The 15,723-nt window shown below is 50.3% G+C and overlaps 1 protein-coding gene across 2 annotated transcripts in view; it reads left to right on the forward strand.

The window, feature by feature from the left end:
• Nucleotides 1-934: 934 nt before the first annotated feature.
• srpk1b (SRSF protein kinase 1b) overlaps nucleotides 935-15,723 on the forward strand; it is a 33,700-nt gene continuing 18,911 nt past the window's right edge. The window contains exons 1-2 of one of the 2 annotated variants that reach the window (XM_035389125.1): nucleotides 935-1,018; nucleotides 1,664-1,718. In XM_035389125.1, the coding sequence (XP_035245016.1) occupies nucleotides 1,006-1,018; nucleotides 1,664-1,718 (68 nt within the window). In that variant the 5' untranslated portion in view covers nucleotides 935-1,005. Of the gene's footprint in view, nucleotides 1,019-1,663; nucleotides 1,719-14,497; nucleotides 14,708-15,723 lie in introns of those variants that run through there. The other variant, XM_035389126.1, reaches the window with a different exon arrangement.

Consider the following 15,723-nt stretch of genomic DNA (forward strand, 5'->3'; position numbering starts at 1 on the left):
AAACTGCTGCACTGGTCTTTAATCGCTCGTAAAGCAGTACTCAATCGCGAAGTTGTGTAAGTCGCGCTGGATAAGCGCGTCTGCTAAAATACCAGTAAAGCAAAGACTAATGAAACGCCAAGGGTCCTGGGTTTCTATCGGGAAAATCATCGGAGGAAAGGGAGAACTTAAAACGTGTTCAACAAGCTGAATAGGGCCCAGGAAGACCTGATTGAACCAGGACTGAACTTGAGATCCCTTGGAGCGGAAGTCACATGTTTTGGATATTCAATGTGTAAATCGGCTAAAACCGCAGGACGTCTGCCATGAAAGACCGGTCTAGCATGTTCACTGATAATCTTGAAAATATATATTTTTAAAAATCTGTAGAACGAACACTAGATGGCGCCAACAGACCAGTCGAAGGCGATGGGTCTCTGCTCCTGTTCATTATTCTGAATTGTTCTTCAGCACGTTGCTCACTGATTCAGTTTTTTACGTGCAATGGACATGACCGTAATGCACTGTGACTACTAATAGTTTAGAATTATTTAAATGTCCTATCAAAGTACTATAATAACTCATGAAAAAGGGAATGTATCAATAATACTCATATACAAATTTGCGATGTAGTCCGCTACTGAGCAATAAGTACATATGCTGATAAAAAAAACCTCATCAATTGATGGGCCACAATTTTAAAGGTTACAAATATACTCAACTGTAAGTCTCATTCAAAAACTTCTAGTCCGGATTGGCAAAACTGGATCAGATATTCTGGTATGATTTCTGAGTGTGTCGCGGGGAACGGTACAACAAAATCGGTCGCCAAACATGAGCGAATAAAAGGTGTTTCTGAAATAAATGTTAAAAAAAAGAAAAAGGGAAAGAAAAAAAAAGGGGGGGGGGGGGGGGGGCGAAATTGTGACAAAGAGCGATAGTTTTGTTTGTTGTTTCCTGAACTGCGCATGCGTACGGTCTGAAACCTCCTTGGTGAGCCGCTGTCCAAAGAGTTGCCGGTCCAACATGGAGAGGAAAGGTAATATAAGAAGGCTAAGACCGTCAACTGCTAGTGATGTGGATTAGATGGTATAGCGCTATTGTAATGTTTTAGTCTGTCCATGTTTGCATTTAGATCGACATTGCTACATAAAACGTTTAAAGAAATGCATGTGCTCAGCTAACAGTATAGCTAACTAGCACAGTTCGCCAGCGAGAGATACATGTGCTGGCCATCTAGCGAGCGATTTGGTTGAATTTTCTAAATAAGCTTGTTAACGACATTGGCTTAATTTCAAAGTTGATTAAATGCGTTATTTTCTCGTGTTTTGCCTACTTGCTGATAAGCATTTGACACTACTGCAACTTTAAAAAATATAAACGTTTCCTGTAGTACAAATTCCAGTGAGCTGGTGTTCTTTGCGTAGTCGTCAGCTTTTGTTTTAGCTGCTGATACTGTGTGGGAATGTTTTATTTTGATTATGACCAGCTGTCATTATCATAATAACCATACCCACAGCTGACGTTCGGAAAATCAATCTTAACTAGCTTGGTAGCCAGTTAGCTATGTTCGTATGCCTAGCTGGCTATGTAACATGCAGGTACTGAATTACTGAAGTCGGTTCGAACATTATTTCGCAACAGTGCAAATGTTTTACTGGCATCTAATATCGTTCCGCTGCAGTGCTTGCTCTTCAGGCGAGGAAGAAACGAACCAGGGCGAAAAAAATCAACAAAAAGTGAGTACAATTCGTTCGTATAAAAGAGGGTTTTTTTTGGAGAGCTAGCAGCATTGAAATAAAAGTCGGGTGGCCTGGCCATCCCCACGTGAACCGTTAACGTTAGTTAATGCCCGACCTGTAAGCGCGAGAGCCGATGAGTTTGGGCTACAGGAGGACTTTTCTTGCTCTGCAAAGACTGTTTTCTAAAACTCTTGTCGGCAATTATGCCGATGCACCTGGCAATTCAGGTAAGACAAATGTGGTCGGTGGCGTGCGGCTGGCCAAGTTACTCGTTAGATAACCGAAGACACGCCAAAAACTGTTTTAAACTTGCCACCAGCAAAGAGATTATTTGTGTCGGTGGAGTGGCTTTATCTTCTGTAAGAATGACCTGTGTCTTGATTAGCGTCTTGTGGCTGAAAACTGGACGATACTATCAGGATTCCTGATCAATACTAGTCTACTAATCCGGAAAATGTTTGTGATGGAAAGTTTGTAAAAATTACTTTAGTTTCTTCTTGGCTGGTTGAAGCAGTGCATGGTCTGTTTAGTAGTTTATAACTTATTTTCTACTGCCCATGGTACCGCTAGCTTGATACTGGACGATGTTGACAGATTGACAATATGGAGCGGCAGATATCTGTACTGCATTCGCAGACATTCACATTGCGTTTGGACCCTACCGTTTGACCCTGAAGTTAAGAAGAGAATTTTTTTGTGCGGGAAAATGTATGCAGTGAAGAACTGGTAGTCGACCTCCTGTTGCATGTAGCTGATCTTGCCAGAAAGTAACAGTACTCTGTGTTATTTATGATTACATTGTTCAGTGTGTGCATTGTGTAACGTTAATAATAAATAAATATATGATATATAAAAGATCCCCCCATTGACAAACACCACCAGGGCCAAAGTGTTGATGAAATATTTATGAATAACTGATCGAATTGCAGATTTGACTTTGAAAATTGAATCAAATATGCAAACAGGTGGTGTATGAATACCTGAATTGGGGATTTTTGGTTATACACCAGTGGTGGGTTTGGGATTGGGAGAAGCTCATGTTGGGTGTGCATTGCATATGCGTATCTCTGATGGTGGTGGATGTTATGGGGTTGTTTGGCATCTACTGGTCCTGTGGTTCTTAGGTTCAGAGGAAAGATATCTTCATGAACTCTGCATTTTGCCCAAAAACCTGGTACCCCCTGCCAGGAAGCTCAAACTTGGCTGCAGTGGGACGTTTCAGCAGGACAACGATCCCAAGCATGCATTACAAAAGCATACTGAACTAAACTTCACAAAATGAATGCCTCAAAACCTACTAAGAAGTTAACTGACCACAAAATGAATGTTTTGCAGTGGCCTCCTCAGTGTCCAAACTTGAACCTGATTGAAAATTTGTGGTTTGAATTGAAAGGGGTAGTATCCAAGCAGAGACTGAAAAATCTTTACCGACCCCCTGCCCCCCTCCTCAATATGATCACTACTCTCTGGAAACACTGCAGATGACTTTGTAGCATTTTTCTTGCAAGAGTCGTGAATAAATCTTTTTGGAAGAAAATAGCTTGCTAAACAAAATATTTTTTCCTGAGTAATTGTAATGGAATAGATATTCTTATCCATTGTGACATCATAAACATAATTATTTAATATACCTTGATGTTCTTATCCATTGTGACATCATTATCACCTCTGCTCAGAAACCCTCTCCATGGTGAGGTGATCAGCATCATCATAATTTATTCTGTGCTCCGTTACCATGGTGACATCATCATAATTTATTCCCTGCTCAAATACTCTACAGTCTGAAAATGATTCCGCACATACACGCCCCCATCATGCAACATGGGAACCTTATTGGAGTCCTCTTACATAGAGAAACGGAGCCTCTGGCTTTTATTCTTTACAATAATGTGTGCAGCAGTAGCTTTGCAGAGGTTTGTGGTTAAAAACCATTGTTTTAACAAGAGGTTTCCCCTGGAGAAACCACAGACAACAGAAGCTATTTGTGGCTATGGCTAACTAGAGAAATCAAATTATTAATCTTGCCAACAGCCAGTGTGGTAGGCAGACTAAGTGTTCTGTCCACAACTGTTTTGTTTTATTTAGGATTATTGCCTCAGATTATTTTATAGTAATGTTTTAAAGAATAACTATTTATGGTGTTTATCAAGAGTTTAAATTGCATTATACCTTGAGGAGGTTGCAATAAACATGAAAACATTGTTTTTGAAAACACGGTTCAGTTTTGTTTATTGACTAAACTGTTTAATGTCATCGTAGGGTTTGTTTGTTAACCTTGAGTGTCTTCAAGGGGAGGCTGATGTTAGAAGTTGTTGGCCTTCCACGTTTGTTTAATTCTGCTGAACTGCACAAACAAACCACATGGGGGCATTTTTTTAAATTTATTTGTGCTTCTTATTTTTTTTTATCTGGTCATGAGCTACGCTGCCAAAATCCCGTCCCATATGGGCACGCGATGACATCACTCAGAGCGCGTTTGCGGACGCGTGTGTGCGTTGGCTGCACCGCCCTTCGTCCACGTGGACGTGATATTTTATTCTGAGCTCAGATACACGTGCCTGCGGTGGCTGGGTTACCCAGGGGGCCGTGCGGCAGGTGTGCGGGTGAAAATGCTGAGATGGCGGGTCGCTGCGCGGTGCGGCTGCGGCGTCTCCCCCGGGCGCGAACGCGGCCGCAGTCAGCGCTTCCGTCTGCTCGCGTGCGCCGGTGAGGACCTGGTTTAGACACCGATGTTTCTGAGCGCGTGCGAGCGCGTGCACTTCCTGTCTGTTCCCTCGCGTGGCTTCCTGTGTGTCTGATCGCATCGCCGAGCAGCAGAGCACGGGGGGGGGGGGTATAGGGGTGGGGAGGTTGGGGTTTGGAGGTATGGGGGTATGGGGGGTTTGGGGTATTTGGGGGTGGGGGGGTGTAGCCCCCGCTTTCAGTGGATGACCTCCGCCGGACTGACAGGGCAGTTAGCACCACTCGCTCCTCTCTGCCCCACTTCTGCCCCCACGGCTCCCTGGTGCCCCACTTCTGCCCCCACTGTTCCGTTTCCCCTCTGCAATGTGGACCAGCATCACGTTCCTCCTCTCTTCTTCTCTGCTCTCCCCCTCTCTCCCTCTCCCCCTCTCCTGGTCTTGAGCTTGAGCTAAATTCTTGCTGACGCAGCCAAACTTCTGAAAGCGGCTTTTTGGAGCAGTTTTTATTTTCTACATTTATAATCCCAAAAATGACCTTCCTGCCTGCTGATTCCACACCTGCGTACCCTCTCCATTCTCTCTCTCTCTCATACACACTCTTCCTCTCCCTCCTCTTCCTCTCTCTGTACCCTGTCTCTCTCTCACTCTTTATTTCTTCTTCTTTGTCACTCACTTAATCTCTCTGTCTCTGCACTGCCTCTCTCTCTCTTTCTCTCTCCCTGCTGCCTCTCTCTCTCACTCCTTTTTCTCTCTGCCCCCCCCCCCCCCCCCCCCCCCCCCCCCCCGACACCTCTGCTCACTGTCATACTAGGCGTCTCCACATGGGACAGTTTTTAGAACCCTCCCCCCCTTGTTCCTCCCTCTCAATTCAATTCAATTCAGTTTGCTTTATTGGCATGACAAAACAGTACATTTCGTATTGCCAAAGCATACAATGTTATAAGAAAAACCATACATTTAACATAGAACAATACTTATATCCTTCGATGTAAACATCAAAGACTAGAAACACATGAAAAGTAACTATACATTAAAACACAAACTTTCCTCTGATTTGGGGACTGAGGAATAAGAATGGGGGAATAAAATAAATAATAATAATGATAATAATAAATAAATAAAAGTACATCACAAAAATCTATATAAACGGTAATTATAATAATGCTGATGTTAATGGCAAATAGTCATATAATAATACATAAAAGTAAATTGAATGGGGGAAAAAAAAGTAATGTATGGGCGATGCATATTTTTTTGATTTCCATGTCACTCACTGTCCCTAACACTCGGGCAAGCAGCTGTATATAGTGCCGTGAACTGGCGGCACTGCATATCTTCTCCTCTCCTGAGAGGATGGAGAGTTTCTTGTTGTCTGGCAGATTTCTAAATTAAGGGTGTATCTGATTTATTCTGGGAAAATATTTATTTCTAATTTCGATGTATTTTTCACATTTTGTGATAAAGTGCAGCTCTGTCTCGCCCTCATTGAGGTGTCAGTGCTTGCACAGCCTTGGGAAGCCATGTTTGCCGGTGTCGGCCTTTTTCAATGGCCAGGCTGTGCTCACTGAGCCTGCACTTCATCAAGGTAGTTCTTAGTCTTTTGTCAGTCACCGTTGTCAGATAGTGCACCATGGCCATGCTGTCTTTTTAGGGCCAAATAGCATTGCATTTTGCTTTGTGTTTTTGTTTGTGTGTCCCAATAGGTGATGTAGTTTTGTTTGTGTTGTGCTATATTTTGGTTGACTCCAGTTGAATTGATGTCGATGCTGTGCTGAGGCTTTAAGCTGTTAAGTGCTGTGTGTACCCTGTGCTGCTTTGTGGGGCGGGAGTGACGGGGGCTACCTGGCTGTCCTGTCAGGCCCGTCTCACTCAGAGTGGATGTGGGGGGTTGTGGTTCAGGTCTCTGGGGCCGGTGGCTGGTGTTGGCTTTGAGGCTCTGGATCTGCTCCCTCAGGCTCTGCAGGCTCTGTCCCTCAGGTGCTGCTCCTCTCACTGCAGCGAGCTCCCTTTCTCCTCAGCACCTCCCTTTCCTGCTGCTGCTCCTCTCTCACTGCTCCTCTCTCACTGCACCTCCCTGTCCTGCTGCTGCTCCTCTCTCCTCAGCACCTCCCTGTCCTGCTGCTGCTCCTCTCTCACTGCAGTGAGCTCCTTCCTCAGCACCTCCCTGTCCTGCTGCTGCTGCTCCTCTCTCCTCAGCACCTCCCTGTCCTGCTGCTGCTCCTCTCTCACTGCAGTGAGCTCTCTCCTCAGCACCTCCCTGTCCTGCTGCTGCTCCTCTCTCACTGCAGTGAGCTCTCTCCTCAGCACCTCCCTGTCCTGCTGCTGCTCCTCTCCTACTGCAGTGAGCTCCCTCTCTCCTCAGCACCTCCCTGTCCTGCTGCTGCTCCTCTCTCACTGCAGTGAGCTCCCTCCTCAGCACCTCCCTGTCCTGCTGCTGCTCCTCTCTCCTCAGCACCTCCCTGTCCTGCTGCTGCTCCTCTCTCACTGCAGTGAGCTCTCTCCTCAGCACCTCCCTGTCCTGCTGCTGCTCCTCTCCTACTGCAGTGAGCTCCCTCCTCAGCACCTCCCTGTCCTGCTGCTGCTCCTCTCTCACTGCAGTGAGCTCCTTCCTCAGCACCTCCCTGTCCTGCTGCTGCTGCTCCTCTCTCCTCAGCACCTCCCTGTCCTGCTGCTGTTCCTCTCTCACTGCAGCGAGCTCCCTCCTCAGCACCTCCCTGTCCTGCTGCTGCTCCTCTCTCACTGCAGTGAGCTCCCTCTCTCCTCAGCACCTCCCTGTCCTGCTGCTGCTCCTCTCTCACTGCAGTGAGCTCCATCTCTCCTCAGCACCTCCCTGTCCTGCTGCTGCTCCTCTCTCACTGCAGTGAGCTCCCTCCTCAGTGCCTCCCTGTCCTGCTGCTGCTCCTCTCTCAATGCAGTGAGCTCCCTCCTCAGCACCTCCCTGTCCTGCTGCTGCTCCTCTCTCCTCAGCACCTCCCTGTCCTGCTGCTGCTCCTCTCCTACTGCAGCGAGCTCCCTCTCTCCTCAGCGCCTCCCTGTCCTGCTGCTGCTCCTCTCACTGCAGTGAGCTCCCTCCTCAGCACCTCCCTGTCTTGCTGCTGCTCCTCTCTCACTGCAGTGAGCTCCATCTCTCCTCAGCACCTCCCTGTCCTGCTGCTGCTCCTCTCTCACTGCAGTGAGCTCCCTCCTCAGTGCCTCCCTGTCCTGCTGCTGCTCCTGTACCTCTCATCTCAATTCCTGTAGTGAGGCTTTCAGCTCAGTTTTAATTGGCTGTGCTGGTCTTTTAGGTGTTGTGAGGGATCAGTACCAGTTCTACCTCTTGTAGAGAGAGGCTCTCTCCCATTTGGGAAATTGTACTCTCCAGCTGGCTGCCCTGGTCTGTACAATCCTCTGGGGGGGTGCTTAGCCTCCCCTGTCTTTGTCTCTGACTCCAAGTCCTGAGGAGTCTCAGACTCTGCCAGTGCTTTTAAAGTACTAAAGTCCCCTTGGACAGAACTGAGACTGGCCTCACCTTGGAACATTACGGTGCCATTATGGTATATGTTCACTGTGAGCACTGTGCAGTTACTGTCCCCTTCCCCATGGATGACAGTCTGCCTGCCATTACATATTCCTCTCTTTATGACATGCCTGTAGTACTTACAGATGGCAGTGTGCCAGGCATTAGTACAGACTGTATAGAGGAGCAGATTTGTTGTAATAGACCTGTCTCCTGTTTGGGAGCAGTCTACAGTCAGAGTCTGTGGATTTTCTCTGAGTAGTTTTAGTTTATAGGCCTTTTTTTGCCTGTGTGCTTTTCAGCTCCTTTGGATAGTTTACAGCGAGGGCGAGGGGCGTTACCATGGCAACCTCAGACAATGTATCCATTTTTAACGGTCTCTCTAGCCTGCCCTCTGGTTGACGGTAGCTAGTTAGCCGTAATGCTACTGCAAACAGTTTAGATTACTGAAGTTAGATTTTTATTTAAACGAATCCAAATTCTACTTTTCTAAATGTGAAAAGGCTTACCTTTCTACACTCATTTTGTTTATGAGTGGGCTGGCTTTGTGGATGGTTTTTTGATCCTTGTTCTTTGTTTTTTGTTTTTTTTTTCTTGTTTGTCCTTTGCTAGCTACTATCTCATACTGCTTCTTGCTGCTTTCCTCATTTTGTTTTAACTTTTTATGAAATACTGTTCATTTGGTAGTTGGTAGTTAACATTTATAATGTCCCTGTATGCTTTTTCCTTCTGCTTAGGTTTTCTTGTTTTATCTCATTTTAAAAATATCAAAATTTGTAGAAGATCCCTCTCTCTCCCCCTCCCTCCCTCTCCCTCTCTCTCTCTCCATCCCTCAGTTGCTTTTTACTCGCTGTGGATTTGGGAGTAGTCAGAGAAACGTAGTGCTCTTCCTCAGTTCAGCGCCAGGAACATCCAGAGAGCTCTCAGGTGTATGTGAGTGTGTGTCTGCATGTGAGTGTGTGTGCGTGTGTGTGTGTGTGTGTGCGCATGTGAGTGTGTGTGTGTGTGTGTGTGTGTCAGGGAGGGATTGATGTTGCACCTGGTATAGCAGGTCTCGCACGCTGTTTATTGAAGTGTTTATACACACTTTTCTGTGGGTGGAGGACCAGAGGATGCTGCTCTGGGACTCTTTCAGTGGAGGGGGGGTCTTGTACAGCTGGGCTGTTTCAGTGGAAGGGGGGGGTCTTGTACAGCTGGGCTGTTTCTGTGGAAGGGGGGGTCTTGTACAGCTGGGCTGTTTCTGTGGAAGGGGGGGTCTTGTACAGCTGGGCTGTTTCTGTGGAAGGGGGGGTCTTGTACAGCTGGGCTGTTTCTGTGGAAGGGGGGGGGATCTTGTACAGCTGGGCTGTTTCTGTGGAAGGGGGGGGGATCTTGTACAGCTGGGCTGTTTCAGTGGAAGGGGGGGTCTTGTACAGCTGGGCTGTTTCTGTGGAAGGGGGGGTCTTGTACAGCTGGGCTGTTTCTGTGGAAGGGGGGGGGATCTTGTACAGCTGGGCTGTTTCTGTGGAAGGGGGGGGGATCTTGTACAGCTGGGCTGTTTCTGTGGAAGGGGGGGGATCTTGTACAGCTGGGCTGTTTCTGTGGATGGGGGGGGGTCTTGTACAGCTGGGCTGTTTCTGTGGAAGGGGGGGTCTTGTACAGCTGGGCTGTTTCTGTGGAAGGGGGGGGGGGTCTTGTACAGCTGGGCTGTTTCTGTGGAGGGGGGGGGGGTCTTGTACAGCTGTGGAAGGGGAGATGTTCTTTTGTTTGTGGTTTGCCGAGCCCGCCCTCGGGCCTGTGCTGTTTGTGCTGATTGGTCTCTGGTCAAAGCGAGCGCGTGGTTTGATTGGCAGCGCCGTCGCTCTTCAGCGGCTCGTTCGCTCGGCGGGACGCCCCGCGGCTCGGGGGGGAGTGGCTCACGGCGGGCTCGCTTGGGGATCGCGGCTCTGCCCGGCCGACGGGCTCCTCTCTCAGCTGCAGCGCGGCGGGTCCTGTGCGTTATGTAAGCGCTGCGTTTGCCCGGGCGCTGCGCTCTGTCCCACAGCTGAGACGATTGGTGGGGGGGGGGGCGGGGGTGATTCTGGCTGCACCATTATTATCCTCCCTGTGCCTAGTGTGTGCCCCTTTGGGGCTGACTGTTCCGTGCCCGATAGGTAAAGTTATTTGCCCATTGCGTCCGGGCACTCCGCACTTCTCCAGATCTCTAGCAGTTAACTTTGCTCTGGGCAATATAACTGCGCCATCCTTTTCCAAATGTGTGTCATACTCGTGCGCGTGTGTGCGCGTGAGTGTGTGCGTGTGTGTGTCTATGCGTTTCAGCTTAGGTGTGTGCTTGAGTGTGTGTGTGTGTGTGTGTGCATGTATGTGTGTATGTGCATCTTTGTGTGCGCACCTGATTGTCTTTTTATTGGCAGCTGCCTTAAATTTGTCCTGTTTTTCCTGAGCAGCTATAGGCTGTGCGGTCTGAGCAGCTATAGGCTGTGCGGTCTGAGCAGCTATAGGCTGTGCGGTCTGAGCAGCTATAGGCTGTGCGGTCTGAGCAGCTACAGGCTGTGCGGTCTGAGCAGCTATAGGCTGTGCGGTCTGAGCAGCTATAGGCTGTGCGGTCTGAGCAGCTACAGGCTGTGCGGTCTGAGCAGCTACAGGCTGTGCGGTCTGAGCAGCTACAGGCTGTGCGGTCTGAGCAGCTACAGGCTGTGCGGTCCTGAGCAGCTACAGGCTGTGCGGTCTGAGCAGCTACAGGCTGTGCGGTCTGAGCAGCTACAGGCTGTGCGGTCTGAGCAGCTACAGGCTGTGCGGTCTGAGCAGCTACAGGCTGTGCGGTCTGAGCAGCTACAGGCTGTGCGGTCTGAGCAGCTACAGGCTGTGCGGTCTGAGCAGCTACAGGCTGTGCGGTCTGAGCAGCTACAGGCTGTGCGGTCTGAGCAGCTACAGGCTGTGCGGTCTGAGCAGCTACAGGCTGTGCGGTCTGAGCAGCTATAGGCTGTGCGGTCTGAGCAGCTGCAGGCTGTGCGGTCTGAGCAGCTGCAGGCTGTGCGGTCTGAGCAGCTATAGGCTGTGCAGTCTGAGCAGCTATAGCCTGTGCAGTCTGAGCAGCTACAGGCTGTGCAGTCTGAGCAGCTATAGCCTGTGCAGTCTGAGCAGCTACAGGCTGAGCAGCTACAGGCTGTGCAGTCTGAGCAGCTACAGGCTGTGCAGTCTGAGCAGCTACAGGCTGAGCAGCTATAGGCTGTGCAGTCTGTGCAGTTATAGGCTGTGCAGTCTGAGCAGCTGCAGGCTGTGCAGTCTGAGCAGCTGCAGGCTGTGCAGTCTGAGCAGCTGCAGGCTGTGCAGTCTGAGCAGCTGCAGGCTGTGCAGTCTGAGCAGCTGCAGGCTGTGCAGTCTGAGCAGCTAAAGTCTGAGCAGCTTTAGGCTGTGCAGTCTGTGCAGTTATAGGCTGTGCAGGCTGTGCAGTCTGAGCTGATGCTTAGTCGATGGCTGATGGCTGCTTTGTGGGTAATTATGCCCCAGCCCACTCGTTTCCTCCAGGGCGACGGGTTTCCCAGACAAGCACAGAGTGTTCAGAGAGACTCAGACACCCCCTGCAGCACGTCCGCCCCCCGCAGCACACCCCCCCCCCCCCCCCCCCCACAGCACACACCCCCCACCCCCCCCCACCCCCCCGCCCCCCGGAGCACATCCCCCCCCTGCCCCGCCAGGAAAACACCCGCCAACACCCCCCAGCAGCACATCCAGAAACTCACAGTGCGTGTGGAGGCGTGCGTGTATGCATATGTGCATGCACATGTATGTGTATGTGTGTGTGTGCGTGTGTGTGTCCACATCCCCGCAGTGTGTATTTTCCCTCCTCCCAGGTGTGTAAAGGTGTCTGTCCTGTGTGCTGATTGGCTGCTATATTCGCTATGGCGACTGCGGCGGCCTCGTGTGACCCACCTCCCAGGCGCGAGAACGTCGGCGCGTCGTGTGCAGCTCTGTAATCGCGGACCCCCCCCCCCCACCCCCCCACATGACCCGCGATGGTTCCTGGGCGGACTCCAAAGGGTCACTTGGGGTTTCTGGGAGAAAATCAAACCTTGGGAAACCGTTTGTTTGGACGTGCCAGGCGCTCATAAATTTGCCCTGAGAGGCTTGTGCGATGGATGCACCCCCGTCGGCCATTTTGTATTCATTCATCCCAGCAGGAGCCAGAATACCTGAGAGAACGTGATGCTGCTGCGTTCTACACTAGGAGGAGAAAGTGGCTGTGGTTTGGACGAGGCTGCTTGTGTGCAATATATCCATATCCAGTGTGGCTGTCATTACCCACGATGCATCACCAAACTCTGGAATCGTTCCCATGTGCACAAGCCTTTAAAGGGATTGCGTTTGACACCTGGAACCCAGGTGAGGTTACCTGAAATGTGCTGTCAGATCCCTGCTAATACATCCACATCCCTGGAGCCCTGCTGAATCATGGGTAGCTCTGGAATTGAGAATAATGAAATCTCTTAATTACTTTATAAAAGGTGTTAAATTATAAAACTGTAATCTGAGGTAAGCGCGCATGTTGCTTCTTGTGTTTGGGTTGAAAGATTTGCGCTCGCCAGAAAGCTGGAAGGTTTTTTTTTAATCCTCAGGAATGATTTGTAATGCTTGATGAATGCTGATGGCCAAAAGAGGTGCATTCTGAACGCTGGCGGTGAAGGTTTATTGGTGACGGATAATTGTGACCTGAACTGAACCGTGAACTGAGTTCCAGTAAAGGGTGAGGAGTGTGGGGGGGGGCGGTGTTGTTGTTTGCACTGGCAACAACATGCATTTTTTTTAAAATTCACCGAGGTGATTAAAGATTAAAGACTGTGCGGTATGCGAGCAGCCTCGTCCCGAATCAGCAGTGACACACCTGCTCTTCGGTGCGCGTGCTGCTCCGGGTACAGACGGGTGTAATTAGTGAGAAACGGAGGTGAGTCCAGGTCTGTACCCTGCCGTGCGTACGCTCTGTGTACTGGACGCTGAAGCGCTCCAAGGGCTGGCTGTTCGGCTGTTACTAACAGCACTGCTGCCGCAAGCAAGCATCTCACTTTCGTCCGCTTTTCGCTATGTTGACCCAGATATTTACCAGATTAGCACTGCAACCAACAAGGAAGTAGCTAAAAAAGTAAGTGGATAGATTTGTTGCTGTGGTAACCGTTAACAACACCTCATGTCGTGGCTTTGATGTGAGAGCAGGTCAGTTTTAGAATGCTGAGAAGGGTTGCCAGGTGCAGCTTGTCGCATGGCGAAGCTTTGGTCTGAACTGAGCCTCTAAATTGGGTGCTATGCAAAGCAGCCCTCAGGGGAAGGGAATACTTCATTTAAAACCATGATGCGTTCAGCGGTCCTTCGTGGTCTGCTGAACACCATAACCAGACATGACATCCAAGCTATCACCAGAGAGGACAGTCCCTTTGGTAGTTTTATTATGATATATATGGCCTGATTTACTGAGACCTTGAGCAGGTGAAAAACTTTTCGGCGAAAACAAAGCTAATAACACAGCCAAAGATTGGTGCAAAACAAATATTGTGACCAATCATTGATCGTGTTATTCGTTCGTGTTATTCGGGTCCAGCGGTGGGGATGTGACTAAGGCTTTAGCGGACGGGTCCAGCGGTGGGGATGTGATTAAGGCTTTAGCGGACGGGTCCAGCGGTGGGGATGTGATTAAGGCTTTAGCGGACGGGTCCTGCGGTGGGGATGTGATTAAGGCTTTAGCGGACGGGTCCAGCGGTGGGGATGTGATTAAGGCTTTAGCGGACGGGTCCTGCGGTGGGGATGTGATTAAGGCTTTAGCGGACGGGTCCAGCGGTGGGGATGTGATTAAGGCTTTAGCGGACGGGTCCAGCGGTGGGGATGTGATTAAGGCTTTAGCGGACGGGTCCAGCGGTGGGGATGTGATTAAGGCTTTAGCGGACGGGTCCAGCGGTGGGGATGTGATTAAGGCCTTAGGCGACGGGTCCAGCGGTGGGGATGTGATTAAGGCTTTAGCGGACGGGTCCAGCGGTGGGGATGTGATTAAGGCTTTAGCGGACGGGTCCAGCGGTGGGGATGTGATTAAGGCTTTAGCGGACGGGTCCAGCGGTGGGGATGTGATTAAGGGTGTGACCGACAGGGCTTCTGAACCGTGATTGGTGAGGTAATGGGACGTGTTGTTGCAGCCGCTGGATGAAAAGCAGCACACACTGCCCCCCCCCCCCCCCCCATTTGTAAACTGATCACATTCAGTAGTGGAACAGAGGAGGGCTGAAGCAGAGCATTAATAAACGCAGATAGAGACCCCCCCTCCCCCCCGGTGAGATCAGTGAATGAGAGGGGGTGTGTGCTTTAAAAAATAAGAAATAATAAAGCGGTGTGAATCAGGGTGGGGGGGGGGGGGGGTGTTGTTTAGAAAGCTGCGTTTTTACCTGCAATGCAGTGCTGACTGACGTTAGCTCATCCGCTCCACGCTGAGAGAGAGAGAGAGAGCGCGAGAGAGAGCGAGAATGAGAGAGTCGGGAGAGAGAGAGACTGAGTGTGAGTGAGACAGAGCTAGTCAGTGTGAGCGAGAGAGAGAGCAGGAGGGGGGGGCGGGGGGGCTGGACTCTGGCTGACGATAGCGGGGGGCGGGGAGCGGGGTGGGGGGGGGGAGCTCTCGTCAGCGTGCGGAAGCTCAGGCTTCGCGGCACTGTGCCTCGCTGCGCGGACCAGCAGCACTCCCGTGCCTGGCTCTGCCCAAAACCTGCTGCCCGAACCAGAACCTGAACCAGAACCAGAACCTGAACCTGAACCAGAACCAGAGCCCCGCCTGCTATGGGCATCCATGCATCCTGCAGGTGAGCGGGGGAGGGGAGGGAGCCTGCCTGCCTGCCTGCCTGTTCCTCCTAGTGTGTGTGTGTGTCTGTGTCTGTGTGTATGTTGTATGTATGTGTGTGTGGGTGTCTGTGTGCTTCTTGTATGTATGTATGCATGTGTGTGTGTGTGTGTGTGTGTTTGTGTTGCCTGTATCTCTGTGTGCATGCCTTTGTGCGTGTGTGTGAGTGTAAGTGTGTGTGTGCGGGTGTGTTTGTGTGTGTGTGTGTGTGTGCATGCGTTTTTGCGATTGTGCGTGTGTGTGAGTGTGAATGTGTGTCTTTGTGTTTGTGTGTGTGCGTGTGTGTGAGTGTGTGTGTGTGTGTGCATGCGTTTGTGCGTGTGTGGGTAGGAATGTGTGTGCGTGCGTGCGTGCGTGTGTGTGTGTGTGTGTGTGTGTTTGTGTGCGTGCGTGAGTGTGTGAGTGTGTGTGTGTGTGTGTGTGTGTAGTTTTCATTCAGCTGCTGCCTGTGTCTCTCTCTCCTGCGGGGGGGGGGGGGCTCACCTTCTGAAGTTGTTTGGGGAGGCAGAGGTGGACTGTGGTGTCCTTCCGCTCTTCATTGTCCTTGTATAAAGTCAAAGTGATTTCAGGGTTTTGCGAAACGGAGAGAGATGGTGAATAAGGGGGTGGTTCTAGGTGAGAGTGTGAGGACGAGGGCAGACTGTGACTCCAGCGTTTGTGACAGGTACAGCGTGTGCTGTCTGCTTTGAAACGGAGATCCTGTGTTTCCTTTCTGATTATTCACCAGTGATCTTCTGTGAGCGATCCCCTGTGAGTCATCCTCTGTGACTGATCCCCTGTGAGTGATCTCTCTGTGAGTGATCCCCTGTGGGTGATCTCTCTGTGACTGATCCCCTGTGGGTGATCTCTCTGTTTCAGCTGCTTGCGCTGGGTTCGTATCTTTGTTTAACTCCCAACAGGTGTTTCTTATCACTGAGCACGTTCTGATTTCTGTCCAGTCTGGTTTATTCGCAGACAGCTGGGGAAGGCAACAGGCTA

Source organism: Anguilla anguilla, chromosome 13, assembly GCF_013347855.1.
Source record: "Anguilla anguilla isolate fAngAng1 chromosome 13, fAngAng1.pri, whole genome shotgun sequence".
NCBI lineage: Eukaryota > Metazoa > Chordata > Actinopteri > Anguilliformes > Anguillidae > Anguilla > Anguilla anguilla.